This window comes from Myotis davidii, unplaced genomic scaffold (genome assembly GCF_000327345.1).
Source record: "Myotis davidii unplaced genomic scaffold, ASM32734v1 scaffold189, whole genome shotgun sequence".
Taxonomy (NCBI): domain Eukaryota; kingdom Metazoa; phylum Chordata; class Mammalia; order Chiroptera; family Vespertilionidae; genus Myotis; species Myotis davidii.
Window position 1 is genome coordinate 5,802,462 of NW_006383017.1, and position 17,129 is coordinate 5,819,590.

Genomic DNA, 17,129 nt, shown 5'->3' on the forward strand with positions numbered 1-17,129 from the left:
AGAATTTCCCTTCAGCACTGCGCCGCCTCTGAGTCTGGATATGATATTCTCTTTACTCCTAGTTGTAGAATTTCCACTCAGCCAGCCCTCCTGTGGCTCTGGACGTTGTCCTTTCCCTGGATCAAGCTTAATTTGACTTAGTTGTTCCAGGCAGCAATCTCTGGTGTTAACCTATGCCGCCATCTTCGGTTCTCACCACTAAAGTCAACTACCTCATTTTTTATACATCATATTGGTAAGCCAGATAATATGTTTCTTATTTTTTAAAAAAAGGTACTAAGCAGTATGTTTAAGATGTGTCTTTGTTAGTAAAAAAATCTCATATTTATAACAATGCATATGCATTTAATGTGCTGTTCCTCTTGGTCTAATCTTTGCATCCTCCTCCTAATCTGGCTAACATGATTTCTTGAAAACGTAAGAGAAATGTGTTTTGCCATCCCCTAAACATAACCGGTGTTTGAAGTGTTCATAACTGCTGGTTATGAGAGCTGGCTGATAACAGGATTAAACGGGGATTTCCTGTCATTGGAGTGACAGGGACAGTCAACACTAGCTCAGTAAGGCTGAGGTGAGATGGAGTTTGAATGTTAGGCATATCCTTTATCAAATATGAACAGGAGTTTAAAAGTCTCATTATGAACATGGGGTGTTTGTTTCAATCAAAATAAGCAGGACTAATACAGTGAGTGTACTGACACTGAAGTCTCATCACTAAAGTAGATTATCACATAGATCATTAAAAACACCTCCCTCACAGGGTAACCTGGGTTAAACGTGATGTGTTCTTGCTTAACGTGGCTTGGTACACAGTTAATACTCAATAAATGTCAGCTATGATAAGATGCTTTCAGGAATTATTAGTTTCACCTTATAAAGTTATAAAGTTATTATATACTCCTAGTCAGCACCTTATAAAAATGTCAGACTCATATAGGGACTCCCTTATTTTGAGCCTTTCACCCTCAATTACCATAATAAATTACAATGAAAACTAGAGGCTCAGTAAGGAATGTGGCACCAGTAGGTGCCTGGGCTCATCTGTATGATTTATAATTTTTTGAAAAGTGCAGGATCTCTTAAAACTTCCAAGCGTATTGTTACAGTGTTTTGTTTATTTTTCTTTAATAAGAAATGATTTCTGAAATGTGTTGCAGGCGAACAAATAAGAGAAATGACAAATGTGGAAGTATTTTAGAGTTATCTGAACACAAGAATAAGGTCTGATGAATTTCGGGGAGCTTTTGCCTATGCCTAGCTCCTCTTACATGTGCAGAACCATTTGTTCTAATCACACGCTTGTCTTCTGGCTGTGCTTTATCATTCTCTATAAATTCACTAAGTGGAGCATTCCTATTTCATCGTTCAGACTCAGTGAATCTTACTGCGGTATCAGTAAAAGGAAAAGAAAACAAATGTTAAGCCCCAGGTATTTTTGTTTATATCACTAAGCATCATTTCCAATTCAAAAATATTTTTTAATGTATGCCTTTAGAATATACGCTTTCAACTGTCCAATTACATAAAGCTTGTCATTTGGCTACTCAGATTTGGAGAGGATATACTACTCAGGTTGCAGGGGGTATACTAGTACAAAATTAAAATGTATCCTTTAAAACCAAAAGAAACACACAAATGCCTTTCTAGTTCACATAGCCTATTTGACTTTACAGCCTACTAATAAACACCAATTTAAACATTTGTATATAAAATTAAATAACATGGAAAAATAAATTATACTTTATTATATAAGCACACTGAAATCTGTACTGCTCAAAATATTCAGATAATACCACACTTGGCTGCTTAAAGCTGTATTCAGAAAATATGGTAGAGATGTTTACAATCTTTATTATTTTGCTAGAGAGAGATTCAGTGAGGTGATAAAATAGCTGATGTCAAACATTTCCTCCTTCTACCTACAGGAGCTGCAAACTTTAATATGAAAATGAGGTAGACAAAACTCATAAGTTGGCCACGCAGAAACAAAAGCACAGTTCCTTCATAAATTCTCATCGTTCGGGCTGACAAACATTATTCCACATCACCTAACGCGAGGCTCAGAGACTGCTGTTAGGTTTGTCATGGAAAACACGAATGAGCAATTTCTCCTAGGCAAGAACAGTAGGCAAGATGGCCAGCCAGCAGATACACGGAGCATGGCGAAAGAGGGGTGCAATGGGACCAGCTTGCAGGGGTGACATCACTCACCTAGCCATCATTTTCACTTTAATTATCTGATGAGTCAGCTTACTCCAGAAGGCTGCAGGTTTTTAACCTACTTTGGGCTGCGTTTGAGAGTACAGAGCCCTCTTTCCAATGCACCCCTCTAGTCGGGGGCGTGTGCACTCACTACAGTCCACAGCTGGGGCGGCTGCAGGGGCCACCCAAAGGCCTATCAGAGGAAGAACCTGATTTCAGTAACAAAACAGTCCCAACTCAGAGTGCAAGGACACGTGAAAAGGCGGACGGGGAAGGCTGAATTTTTGGAGGATGTTTCTTACAATCATGACTTAGTCCACAGTGACTTGAGGCAGAACTAAGGGTCTAGAAGGTTTGAACCCTATGTTTACAGGAGCTTCCTTTTAGAGACTGAAGCCATGCTAACAGTGATTTGGAGTTTCTTTCCTAAATATTGCTCCTTAGTTGAAATTGTTGAACGGGCTGTCTCCATGTTGGCCTGGGAAAGGCCTGCTTGCTCAGGGGCCATTGCCTCTGGACACTACCTCCAGCATGGGAGTGCGTGGGGACAGACGAGAAAGCAAGTGGCCGAAGGGCTGTTACCCTTGGTCTCTCCTAAACCTACAGTGCTTTCCTTTGAAAGCAACTTGTTAGCACCTCAAATGCACTTTTTGTTGTTAATGTCACTGTCAGTTACAATGGTGGAGCACCACCGGGGTGGCTTTATGGCTAATAACACAATTCACTGAGGTATGCTTAAATTTAGAAATACTATGAAATTGTACCAAAGCATCCATAAAAATCAATAAAAGTAAAACAAAAATCCGACCCTAAGAATCTAAAAGACTTACATATGTTTAAGTAATATATTACAAATGTATGTATTTAAATAAAATGCTTTTGATTTCAATTTTTAAAAATCACAGTTAAAAGCCTTGCAGGAGTGGCCTTGCTCCTAGGCTGCAGAGGCATTTAAATATATATTTGAATAATGATCACTTTACAAAGGAAGCACTAAAATCAGAAGCAGCAAACTGTGTGTAACAGAGAATTAAAATCTCTCTTTTTCCCTCTATGTGTTTCAGAAGACCCTTTGTAGGCCCAAGAAGAACAGCTATAGTAAAAATAATGTAAAGTATTCAGTTAAATTAAATAGCAGATCATAATTTTAAAATTTAAGCACTTAAGCTATTAAAATACCTGTGGGGGAGGGTGGTGATCCTGTGTAAAAAAGTTTGAGCTGAATTTAGAAAGGACGCTAAGAAGAGAACGCTATGGGAAATCAATATATGTTAGATAGTGTATCACAGGGTAAACCTACGTTTGCCTGACCCTGTATATATACTATACAATCTATATTACATTATTGTATTGTATTACAGTGGGTATACACACAGACACACACCCTCTGACGTTTAGTTGTTTTTTGGTCAAATGAAAGAAACATAACTAGTTAGAGAGCTAGCAGGTTTTTTGAAACATAACTTGACTGCGGTGCCGTGGGCTGAGCGAACAGGGTGTAAATGTACGGGCCCAAGGGGGAGAATTTCATGAGGAATAATATGTGATGGTGACTTGGGGAAGCTAAGAATCCCAGAGGATGTGCCTGGCATTCTAAGCACATTCCTATGTGCCAGTACCGCGGGCAAGATGCTCCAGGTGAAATGTACGTCTGATTCTGGCACTTCTAAGCTCTTCAGCAAAATCCTCACAGCCCAGGGAATAGCGCCCGTTGAGATGGCACGCTGAACACCTCTAGAGTCCTACTTACTACAAGGTGCAGTGGTTATATCACTGTGCTCAACCTGGGACACGGCAACCTTGACTTAGAAGCGTCAACAGGTAGGAGCCATGTCACGTCAGTTAATCTGCTCTTTAGCTGGTTCCAGGAATAGTTACTACTCCTAGAACCATATGAAAAACATTCTGGGTATGACCTAATATATTGTAATTTCAGCTTCAGTGCAATTAATGTGTTTACAGGAATGTTTAGTACATTTACTTGAAACGGCCCTAATGGCTCCACAAGTCACGGTACAACTTCGCCAGAGGATTGTTTTGACAGAGCTGATCCTTCTGTTTGCCAAGAGCTGCCCCGGACTTCTGCACAGTGCGGAGCGGCAAGGCAGCCTCACAGTGCCCGCTAAGCGCTCAGCAAAGGAAGCCTAGGTCCAAAGCAAAAAATGGTCTTGAATGGGCTTCGTGTCTTTGTGGAAGAAAGAGAACACTTCAGACACGGTGAGAAGCACCAGGTCACGGAGCCCATGTTGCTCTTTTGCATTTTCCAAATGACTTCAGTCTATTTTATGGGCACAACCTTTGAGGTGACTGTGGTGGGAGGTGTACCTGAGTCACTGCAGAAAACATTGCTTTGGCCTCAATAAGCAGGCATTTCCCCCAAAGTCAAAACCACTATAGCTAAGGAAAGGAAGGTCTGCCTGCTAGTGAGCTGTCTGTGTAAATCAGTCTGGAGCTGACCAACTACCTTAAGTTACTTAGTTTCTTTTAAAAAATCCAAACGTACCTCATCTAGTTCTTCTAGGGAAGGAAGCTACCCTTTGGCAACCTCACACAAAGCCATTCTGTTGTGTATCGATATGAAGAAAACAACAGCCTGCTGATTGCCAGGGAATGAATGCCCTTGTGAGCATGACAACCGCCTGTCGCAGAGGAGGGCCTCAGAACGCCACGGAATTGGGTGTATAGCTAGACAGCCTGGCTAACGAACATTAATAGTTAGGGCCGTACCGAACTCCAAGGGCCGGTGCTCCATGCCGCGTCCTGGGGACAAGCGTGCGGGTTACACCGCTCCCGGTCCGGAGGCTTGTCCAGAATTTCGCAGCTCAGATCTGGAAAGCGCTCCCCGCTGGGCCGCTGACAGACCACCAGCCTGGTTCGCAGGCCTCCGCCACAGAGCTTGGAACACTGCACCGAGGCAAAGGGAGGTGACAGTTAGCTGTCTGAACAGCCAATGGCAAACTTTCTTTTCCCATAAGAAATTTTTCTCAGCCAAACTCTACCCTGGCACAGGGCAAGCCAGCCTCTGGACAAAAGCACTCTGACGTATCCACAGCCCACCTACAACAGACTGGCGCTCTGTGGCTCAGCAGGGGTGGGGGGGACCGCTTACCCAGGGCGTCCTCTCCCCCTGCTCGGACGCTCTCAGAGACGTGATGTCATCCAGAGGAGAGAACAATCATTTGCCCTATGTGGGGCAACTAAGCTTAAGAGAGGTTAATTAATCTGATAAGGTACACTTCATAGCCAGAGTTTAGGCTAAGATTACAGTATAAAACCAAACATCAAATATGCAAAACACCACAGAGTTCCACCTAAAGGAAATGCTAATGACTTGGCGAGTTTTACTTCCTGGCAACCTCTCAGAAGTTGCGCCAACCTCTGCCTGTTCTGGGATGCCAATCTTTACGAGAAGCTATTTCACGTTATCTCCCAATCTTAGCACCACTCTGACCCTCCCCGCGGATGAACACCCAGCGTGGGGTTGCTGGATGGGTTCTGACTCCTGGCTGGGTGCGAACTTCCGAGGCAGGGACGAGATGTGTTTCTTGGACTGAACCCCTGTGCTCACTTCCAGGAACACCGACGGGCGGCCTCCCTGCTGTGCCAGGGCCAGATCTCCCGCAGAATCCTGATGATCTGGTCTGTGCTGACAGCAAGCGTCCTGCCAAAGCCTGCCCTCTCCTGGCTCCAGTCCAATGACAGAAGCTTAATCATGAGCCCCACAGGACACAGCTTTTGAGGAGTTTTGGGAAAACCATGATACATGACTCTCAAAGCCTGACTCCCCCTTCCTGCCTTTCAGCCAAGGCCTCCAGAATGACGCACTGTCAACGAAAGTCAACAGAAACCTCCATGTGACTGCCCAGGACTACTGGGCTGCGTGCGTGAAACCGTGACATGTGGACACGATTCCCATTAGCCAGGGGCACTAGTGGGCCCAACCAGTTCATTTGCTTCCCGCCCCCTTGGCACTGGGGTCTCCAAGATGTTAATCCTCATGTTTTATTTTATAAACTAGAGGCCCAATGCATGAAAGTCGTGCAAGAGTAGGCCTTCCTTCCCCCGGCTGCCAGCACCGGCTTCCCTCACAGCCTTGGCTTCATCCAAAAAGTTGTCCTAATTAGCATATTACACTTTTATTATTATAAATTGTACAGTCAAGACAGAAACACTCAAGAAGCTTTAAATATGTGATTTCCCTGTAAGTTCAAAAGTAGAGAGATATTTTCTTGGTTAGTTAAACACAAAACAATAAGTATAGAAGCCCTACATGCAATAGTGGTCGAAAGCCCATTTAATAATGATAGTAATGCTAATAATAATAATAATTATTACTACTACTAATAACTTGTATCATAGCAGTTGACTTTGATTGAAGGCTATGTGCTAGGCATTTGACATGCACTCTCTCAAATAACAGCCATGATTATTATGAAGTTGATGTCATTATCATTCCCATGTATAGAAGAGGATACAGATGTTTGGCAACGTTATAAGGCTGGGACTGGTACCCAGTTTTCTCTGGTCCAAATACTCTATCGTCTTTCATCAGTCATAGCAGGCAACTCTTTAGAAAGGTCTAAAAGGTAACAGCTGAAGAATTTCATTATTTGAGAACACAGCTAATTATTCACTGCCATGTTAAAATGAGTCACCTTTGATAGGAAGAACAGAACCTATTAATTCTGGTTTTATCTGGGGTTTGAAATAATGACAGATTACACCATGAGAATAAGAGTGTATCAAAAGACCCCAAAACTATGAAGAAGATGGCAACATTTTCATTGACAAATTTTACATATATTTTCAATCACTTTAAAAGATTCCTCCATTTTTTAACCAGCAGACGTTAACAATTTAAATTAGCATTTATGTGCATTCTTTCCTCATTTTTCTAACCTGTTTAATCAAGCTGTCTATAATTGATCAAAAACGCACTTTTAAAGTAGTCTAGCATTAAGACAGGTCTTCTAGTTAATTCCAAAATAAAGAAGCTTTAACTGGAGCTAGTTCTTCTTCCTTCAAATAAACTATGAACAATAACACAACTTGATCAGCAAAATTACTGTTTTTTCCAAAGCACGTACAAAGGGACTTTACTCTCACCTCTCCCCAGCTGCCATAAGCCCACTGCGGACATGGGCCGGACTCGCAGGCTCTTTGCTCATCGGGTTTGATTCTTTCCACACAGTCACTTGCGGGGTATCCGTTCTCATCCTGACATACAACGACACGCCGCTGGGACCCGCCAGCACAGGTACTAGAACACTGAACACATCAGACATCAGTCAACAGGTCAATCCTCATCTCGATTTCCATTTTAGGATCATAAAAAACAGCTGAGGGGAAGGTCACAGGCAAGTGGGGCAGAAATTGTTCACAATGGACAGAAAGCAATTGTGAGAACTTCCCTTCTGTGAGGTTGTTTAATGTGCGAGTCTTAAAATAAATACCCCAAGGGCAGAAACGTGCTTCTCCTTTGCAAGCGTTAGGCCTTGAGCAGGTGTCCGATAAATGTCCAGTGGACATTTATAAACCTTTATTTATACATGTCAGTGTTCAGTACGTGTCTATGAGTGATAATGTGCTGTGGTTTCCAAAGCAGCCTTATTTATGGTCCTCCTTTATCTTCTCCTGGCCTCTGACAGGTACACAGGTGTGGACTGACCCCACAGTCTACTGAGAAAGTCTTTTCTTTCCAAAACTCCAAGTGCTCATTTAGAACCAACTTGGGGCTTCCCTTACAGCACGGGAGTCAAATGACATGCTTAACGAGTAGCCAGTTGTGGAAACGAAGCTTTCATGTTAACTCATTCACTTACATGGAGCACCACTTAGACATCAGTTTCTCACAAGTCATGTTCCCATCTCTCCCTTCACAATAGGGTCCGCTTTCGTGGCGGATGGTAGCAAGGTTTGTTTCCTTCCTTATTTCTACTTCCCAATGAACTCCCTTGAATTCCATAGGGACCAACCTCTCTCCGGATGGAGGCTCAGTCTAGAACTCCCTCTCATGGTTGTTCCTAGAATTATGTTTGCATTGCAGCTAGGTTCCCACGCAGGCTTCTCATAGCTCTCTTATTTATCTACATCTTCAGTGTGTTTTTCTTCCCATAACTTCGTTATCTTTTGAAACCCAATGTGTTTGCTAGTATCCTTCACTCTGACCCCTAACAGTTTGCCTATGTGATAACCATCTAGTCCTCAGAGCAAAGCAATTCCCACCAGTTATCACCTCCAATGCATTTGCGACAATGTTTTGAGTTCCGGGTTCTGGTAGCTGACTTATGCTTTCTATCAAACCTCAGCCCACACCTGCGTTATTTCAAAATACCTGCCAATACTGCTTCTTGCTGGTCAGCTTTTTCTTATAACGATGTGAATGTACTTGGCTTATTACATTGGACCTCAGTTCAATTTCCTTACCGATGCTTGTTAAAATATGAGTGGCTTAAAAATATATTGGGTTTAATTTTAAAACATGTATAAAGGAAGAAATAGATTTATGAATTCTGTCTGAGAAAATATTTAGGTTATTTTTGATTACCTAAATTTTTGAATGTTTTAAAATATTCTACCTCTATTTTCAGATGGTCTGGTACACTTACTCTAAACTTGAAAATATTTGTTTTCTATTTTTTAACCAGCTTAATCCATAAAAAAAAAACACAGAGAACTATTATTTTAATTAGCTTTGTTTGGGGACGAGAATTTAAAATGTTTAGGAGGCTCTTCCACATATAAATAGTTTTGGAATATATCTTCTGGCCCTTGAATTTTTCCCTTCATAATAAAATCTTGTATCATTCCTTTATTAAGCCTCCTGAGTGTTATGGCCCAACAAAATGGTAAACTCAAGGGAGGGCTCAATGGCATCACGCACGTCCCTGTCACTCCCAGGACACTGGTCTCAGGTTTTATTGCTGGTTCCATTCACGTTTCTGGAATGGGTACCTCTGTAAGCCACAGGCTACCCCCTTCAATACAGCCCAGGGGAGCAAGGATGGTCCCTCATTTACAGCTCCATTGGCCAATCAGATGCTTCCTCCTGAGGCTCTGATGGAAAGGTGGAGAGAGTGCTCCTGGGGGGCCAAGCAATTGAACGGCCCAGCCCGGGAATCACACCGCACATTTCCAAACCCAGGCGGGCTTGGGTCTCTTTCCTCCCGCACACACGTGGAATGTTGCCCGGGAACAGTGCCTAGGTTGCAGAATTTCTTGTGGCCCCTCTTTTGTTAACAAGTTTCCTATTCTCTTTAGATGACATATTTTTCTAGGTAGACGTTAAACAAAGCCCTGCTCCTATTATCCCCGCTGCACAAAACAAGGAAAATGGCCTTTAGAATACCACGAGGTAGGGACATCTTACCTGTGCCATATATTTCCCCTACATCTGGCAGCACAATTCTCTTGTAAGGCCTGTCTATTAAGATACTCTGCCCATCCTTGGTCAAGCTGTAAGTGGAACAAGCTGGACCAATCAGACTCATTTGGGAATTTGAATACGGAGTAGAGTAACTCCAGGGTGGTTCAGAGGTGAAAGGGATTCAAAGACAGAAAGTCCTTGAAGAAGTTATTCTTTAGTTACTGGTCCATCTAGATCAGGATTTGGCAAACCCCAGCCGGAGGGCCAAATCGAGGGCCAAATCTGGCCTGCCACCTGTTTTTATAAATAAAGTTTTATTGAAACACAGCCATGCCTGTCCATGTATTGTCTGTGCCTGCTTTTGTGCTGCTACATCAGCAGAGCTGGTTAGTTGTGTCAGAGACTGTATGGTCCACAGAGATAAAAACGTCACTATCTGGCTCTTTGCAGAAGAGAACTGCCAAACCCTGAGCTAGATCCCTGAAGGTGCTCAGGTCCCTGCTTGTTCTGGGGCTAAGTGAATGCTTTCACTTGAGTCAGTTTTCGTTTCTTTTGCTTGCAACCAGAGACCCCGAATTGAGAACACACAGAAAACCTCACACAGGGTTTGCGAAATCTAGTGTAAAACGGGGTCCTTACTCTAGAATCCAGCATAAACTTGACATTCGCATTCTCTCGTGCTCATGATTCTTTGCTGCCTTTTCTGCCACGGAGGCAGGAAGACCCCCGCACACTCCTGAGAGCAGGTCAGGCAGCACAGGCCGGCCTGCAAATCACGGTCCTTAACTTAGAAAAAAATCCCCAAACCAAAAACAGGCACACTGCGGGGAAGAATGGTGCTGCCCAAAGGTTACCTAATCCTCCCTAATTGGGAACTCTGCCCAGGGCAGAAGCATTCAGTCCGAAAGGAATGCACTTTCCCAAATGCAGTCCCAAATAAGAACAGCTTTCAAATGTTTTTTAAAAACTTCCTAGTGCTCTCCTTAGAACACACATACATGCGTTCCATACTCTTCAATCAGAAAAACTGTGGGACACCCTGTGGTCACCTCCCTTAGTCACCCTTTGATTCCCTCCTGAACCAGGCGAAGGGAGACAAGCAGGAAGCAAGCCCGGAGCAGGAGATGGCAAAGGTCCAGCCACTTGGCCAGAGACAACCCACACTCCCAAATGTGCCGCGGCTGGTCAGAAATCCCGGAGCGTCGGTGTGACTCCCTGACAACCACGTGAGAAACAGACAGCCTCCTTCTAATCCTCTTGAGTCCACACATAATTATACACAATTAGCAGGACTAGAAGGAAACGTAGCAAATCATCAAAAAGAAGACCCCGAGTGACGGGTAAGCCCTGGCTCCGCAGACCGTGCTTCCTGGCTCCCTGCGGCTTCATGGGACAGGCCAGTAACCACAACGTAATCTTTTGTTTTGGGAAAATTATTTAGTAAAAAATAAAACATTCAAAAGCATATCTTTTCTTTGAATACGGGATTTGTTTCAAGGTCTCCTCAATTTGAAGGACAATGGTAATAATAAAGATGATGGCTGACATCTATTAAGGTCTCCCTCCGTGGCATGCAGAGTGCCAAGCACTTTATTGGCATGGTTGCATTTGATTCTTACAGCCCAGCAAAGCCCGAAGGATGGTTCACTTTGTTTTACAGATGAGGGAACTGAGGCTGGAAGAGTATGCTACTTCCCCTTTCAGCTCAGATTTCACCAGGCCTCCTGTGTCACCCACCCCTCACCCAGGACAATGATCTACTGCCACACGCTCTGACACCTCATGGGTCTGGGAAAGAGCGAAAAGGAAAATGAGGCTTGCGAAGCACTCCCTTTCAGAAAAGCACCTCTGCCCCTTTAACGCCCCCAGGCTCCTGCATCGTGGCCTTCACAGGGCCTTCTGGAGGCCACTGCACCCAGCAGGGACACTCCCTTCTCCCCCCAAGTCAAGGGAGCTTGTGACACCTTCTCGGGGACTGCAATGAACCCACTGCGGTTCACCCCCAAAACAAGCGAAAATGCATGTTGTGAGAAAAAAAGGTCCAAAGGTGTTTCTAGTCCCTGCCCCACTGCACCCCCAACACCGCCTCCAGTGGGAGAAGAAGGCAAATTAGGAAAAGATTCGTCACACTCACGGCTCCCCAGGGGCCGGTCCTCCACTGGTTCCCCCCGAGCACGTGGGTCTGGCTGGGGCCGAGGCTCCTGGGGTGGTAGCCCGCGTTCTGGAAAGGGTGCTGAGCAAGGCGCCTGTCTGGGGCCTGGCGCGGGCACGGTGGCAGCGAGCAGTCCTGCGCGGTTTCTGGGATATAATCTGTGTCACACTGGCTCTGATCAATCACGTGGTCACTGTAGTCCACACACATCACTTGCCGGGTCGTCCTACCGTGCCCACACGTCACGGAACACTAGAGGGAACGGTCAGGAAGAGAAGGGGTCAGTCAGGAATTCATGAATGTGCATGTTTTGTAAATTGTCCCCTCCTCACCCAGTTGACCAGGTCAAAACCTTGTCTCCTCCCTTTTCTTCCCATCCCATCCCATTTCATTAAGAAATGATTTAGCTCAGAGGTCAAAACATAACCCCAGCCCAGCCACTTCTCACCACCTCCTCCAGCACCTCTCTCGTCCAAGCCATCATCTTCCCTTGCCGGGACTACTGCAGTAGCTTTCCCTGTGGGCTCCTGCTTATAACCTTGACCCTGACCCCAGGTCTGCTATCTCTATATCACAACAGTGACCCTTGCAACAAAAGCCATGCCATGTCATTCCCTCCAGTGACTCTCCAATTCCTCATCCAGGCAGCTGACATGCCTAATCCGGGTCCCTTTCCCACAAGTGGCTGAGTACTGGGCGTTGGAGCAAAGGAGTGTAGAAATGTTATTAGAATCAGCTGCTAGCTGGACAGCAATCCACTTTCTATGGTCATGTCAGAGCATGTCTTCTTCCCCATTGGACATTAGTCAAGGTCCAAAGTCCTTACTTGAAATATGGACCCTTAGTGATATGGCTACCAGCTATCACTTTGACACACCTCCTATCACTCTCCACTCCCTGCGTTCCAGCCAAATGGCCTTTTGGATGCTTCGTTAACCCGCCAAGGACACGCACATCTCAGGCCGGTGCACCTGCTGTTACACATGGGTACCCACGTGGCTTACTCCTTCATTCCCTCAGTCCTGCTCAATCAACGTCAGTCCTTTCCCGACCACCTTGTCTGAGAGCATGTCCCAGCTTTCTCTAGGCCATTCCTCTGCTAAAGTATCCCTGCACTTACCAGTACCACTCCCTGTTCTATATCACATACCTATTTCTCATTTCTCAGTGATTGAAATAATCTCCATGAAGGCAATGAGTTTATTATTGGTTGTTCACTGCTCTTTGTACAGTGAGCTTTAACAAATACCTGCTGATAAACAGTTGTACCCGACGTATGTATGTATGTATGTATGTATGTATGTATGTATGTTTGGAGACTCAAAGCATGAGGATGAGATTATCTATCATTTATTGAGCATCTACTTTGTGCTACATATTTGAACATATATAATCTCAAATAATTCCCACCACAACCTTGAAGGTAGGTATTTTTTGGTCTTCTTTGAAGAGCAGAAGAAACTAAGGCTCCAGGTCTTTAACCAGACAGCTCAAGGTCATGCAGCCAGTAAATGACAAGGTCTGGGTGTTTACACAGCTCTGTTTGAATCTACCTCTCAAATTTTATATACGTTATGATATCTTTGACATATTAGCCTCTGTTTTCCTCCTGATGTCTCCTCGCCTATCCTCAGTTTGTATTTCCTGGACTCGCCTATCCTCAGTTTGTATTTCCTGGACTCGCCTATCCTCAGTTTGTATTTCCTGGACTCTGGTTTTGACAAGGCAGAAAGCAGAAGCTGCCTGAAGACAAATATTTTTTTACTTTTGGAAAATCCCGTAGACGGTGCCTGGTGTGCACGGAGGCCAGGTCGCAGCCCTGGAGGAGGGTTCTCACTGCCTACTCTTGGCAGGGAAGCGCAGAGCCACGGGACTCCAAGGGACCGCAGGAGGCACCCAGACTTCGCCACTGTGGGTCCCATACACACCTACGACATTCTGATGTGACTGGTTTCCATTCAGCCCCATCAGAGAGGGGCTTGTGTCCATTGTAAATTGATTTACATGTTTTTTGAAAATGTGCATTTCTTGTAAACCTGGCTGAGATTTATACCAGCTGCACATATATGAAGCACGATTGAAATCACAATCGAAGTCCGATTCTAAAATATTACCCATTGATATCTGAGACCTCCTATTATTCCTCCCTCTTACTGCTCCCCAATCCGCCCCCAGCCCCCAAATTCTCTCACTTACAGGGCTCCAGTCCAAAGCCTTCCACTGGCCACAGGGGGTCCCCACACATTCCTCCTCTGCCAGTGGTCGCGGCAGGGCCCTGCAGGCGCTCTCATCAGCCACAGATCCATCCTCTTCCCGGCAGCTGACATACCTCATCCGGGTCCCTTTCCCACAGGTGGCTGAGCACTGGGTGTTGGAGCAAAATCATGCAGAGATGTTACTGGAGGCAGTCGCTACCTGGACAGTGATCCACTTTCCATGGTCATGTCAGAGAGCACCTTCCCCCCGCCACCCCCAGCTCCTCCCATCTGATCTCTTACTGGAGTCCAAGACCCAAATCGCCACTGGGTTCTTGGGGCGCTGTGCGTGTTCCTCCTTGCTTCGGGGACAGCCAGCAGAGGGTGACAAGGTGGCAATTCGCAGTCCTAGATGTGAGAAGCGGGGACACCAGTTACCTTTACGTCAGTGCACTCTTTCATAGTCATGGTAAAGAAAAATAGAAAAACTGAAAATTCTAACACTTCAGATTTGTGTGTGATTTTGAGAGATATCAAGTAACATGCTATCGGTCAGCCCCAATTAGTTTTTTAAAAAAAAAAACTTTAAAAAATCATTGATTTATGGAAATAATGAAAAGGGGAGTGGGAGACAAAAAGGGAGAGAAAGAGAAAAACATCAATGTAACAGGGAAACATCGATTGGCTGCCTCCCATATGCATCCTGACTGGGGATTGAACCCGTGACCTTTCAGTGAACTGGATGGCACTCCAATCAACTGAGCCGCACTGGCCAAGGCCAGTCCCAATTTCGTTAACTGTAAATGGAATATAATTTGAGTCAATTGGTGGGCGCCATTTAGGGGTCTATTTAATGATTTTAATACCATATTTACTAACCTGTTCAAGTGGAAAGAGGAAAAAATATTATAAAATGGCAGATAAGTTGGGAAAGAGCAGAATATCCTTTTAAAGTGATCAATTGTTAATTTTTCAAAATTCTGAAGGCCAAACTTTGTTCCCAAACTTCAATTAGTTTCCTCATCAGAATTCGCTGATCATGAACTTGCTTTCTGAGTTTACTTAAAGATAACTCCTGAGGTCCTGACGGTCAAATCCAGATAGAAGAGGTATATTCCATATCCCGATGACTAGGTTTATATGACCCCTCAATCACTGCAGAGAAACATCCCTCTAATGAATGAGGCCACCAGTGTGTAGATAACATCCCCAGAAATACAAATAGGAAAAGAGAAGTATACCCCTCCTCACATTCACTCCCAGCCTCAGGGGTTAGCAAATATTCTTTGGTTCAATACTCGTCTGTAAAACGCCTGCAATGTTATGCACAGTGTGAAGTGCTGGGAGAAGGAGGCATCCTTGACTTCAGGGAGCTTAGGATCTGAATGGGACATTCTGACCTCACCTATTCCTCTGTCCATGGTCCAGAGAAAGCCACAGCGATATTTTCATACTGAGAAGAAATGAATCACGTGCTGCAACTGTGGGGCTGCCCTCTAGTCCCAGGGATATTATGGAACAGTTGAGAGAGAAATGTATGTTTTGAATCTCTAAGGGAGCTGCTAAGTCCTTACTTCCTGGCTGCTCAGATATAATAGCTAGCAGTACAGGCCTATATAATATAGTGATTTGAAATATTTCAGTAAAGTAATAAAAATAAAGATGACACAACTCATAAGTTGTGTTTGGTTAATTGATCAGCAGTGACAGCATGGACAACACTGCCATATTCTTTTATTTTTCTGACACGCCTCATCCACAGACAGCCATGGCGACATGCATAGACTAAGGGTGTCAGCACAGAGTCCATGTCCTACCGGATGGAGCCTGGGAGCACCAGTGCTGGGCATAGTCTGTGTTCAGATCTGGTCTTCAGCAATTAGCAAATCTGATATATAAACCCAAGTCTCCTCTTCACAAAAAAGGATGCCCAAATCAAGGCCCACACCGAGTGGTATGCTGGTGAGTGATTGCCAACAAGCTCTCAAGGAAAAAGGTGTGCATGTTTTTATGTAGAGAGATATATGTTTACACATGCACATATATGCTTCTTATGAATTTTACTGATATAAAGGATACACAGCATACAATTTACAAATAACAATAAAGTGTAGAATTCTTCATTTAGAATTCCATATAGTCAATTGATTCTCACAGAATAGCTTTGATGATTTTTGCTAAACTCTGCAATCTGTTCACAGGCTATGGTTGTAATTGCCAGACAAGTGTAGTTCTGACATAAATGTTAGTTGATGTTTTGTTTACTTTTAAGCATAAGGTGAAAGTGAAACAATAAAGATGTACGTACAAACTTGGCTCATTCACCAATGATATGAACGATTTCTTTGTGAAACCAGATAGTGATTTTCAAATACCGGAAAAATATTTCTTTAATTTTTGTGCTATTCATAATGTAACAGCTACAGACACTACTAGACTCTTTTAAGTTTTATTTGCATGATTGCTATTTTCTCCATCACCTTCTTACATCTAAATAATCAACCAAACAGTGAATAAAACCCTAGAATATGTAATATTTGCTGACTTCTGTGCTGTAAATACTCTCACCATGGCTAGTCCAAGCCACCAACTTGATGTCAAGTTGGGCAGAGATATACAGTAGCCATTGTTATACATATCTCCAGCACACCGACACGTGCACAGGTAAGAACCTCAAGAGCACAGTCGATAGTGAGATGCAGGAACAAGCCAGCACCAGGACCTGCTGCCTGAACACACGACACTATTTGCTGAACCTTACGCTGAAATCATTAAAACAACAAAGAAAAAAACACCAAACAATCAACATCTGCCATCCAATAAGAATCAGAATCAAACCTACATACATTTCAAATGACCAGAGAAGAACAAAACTGCTACATCAAAATACTAGATTAAAAATGTAACAAATAAGTAAATCCAGAACAATTTAATCAACCGTTTTCTCTACCTACATATTTGCCTATGAAAGAACCTCTAGGAAATGTTAGCATCTCAGTGCCCAAAGCCAATAAGGGAGTTGAATGAAGGAGACTCACCTGGACCTCAGGTGGCCTAGCTGCTGCGCTGCAGACATTGACATCCACCACTGACACGCCATACGTCCCAACGATGCATTGCACCACTCTGTGCTGGTATCCCCGTCCACAAGTGACACTGCACTGGGGGAAAGAAACAAAACACAAATCTATACAATTCAGCATCGTTTCTCTTT

General features: G+C 43.9%; 1 protein-coding gene across 1 annotated transcript in view; it reads right to left on the bottom strand.

Annotated features, from left to right (window-relative positions):
* Nucleotides 1-17,129, bottom strand: part of ADAMTS9 (ADAM metallopeptidase with thrombospondin type 1 motif 9) — a 157,143-nt gene that overhangs the window by 58,687 nt on the left and 81,327 nt on the right. The window contains exons 23-28 of the mRNA XM_006779145.2: nt 16,954-17,076; nt 14,219-14,323; nt 13,917-14,084; nt 11,703-11,972; nt 7,309-7,470; nt 4,930-5,106 (exon numbers count right to left, since the gene is read on the bottom strand). Of these exons, the coding sequence (XP_006779208.1) occupies nt 4,930-5,106; nt 7,309-7,470; nt 11,703-11,972; nt 13,917-14,084; nt 14,219-14,323; nt 16,954-17,076 (1,005 nt within the window). The remainder of the gene's footprint in view (nt 1-4,929; nt 5,107-7,308; nt 7,471-11,702; nt 11,973-13,916; nt 14,085-14,218; nt 14,324-16,953; nt 17,077-17,129) is intronic.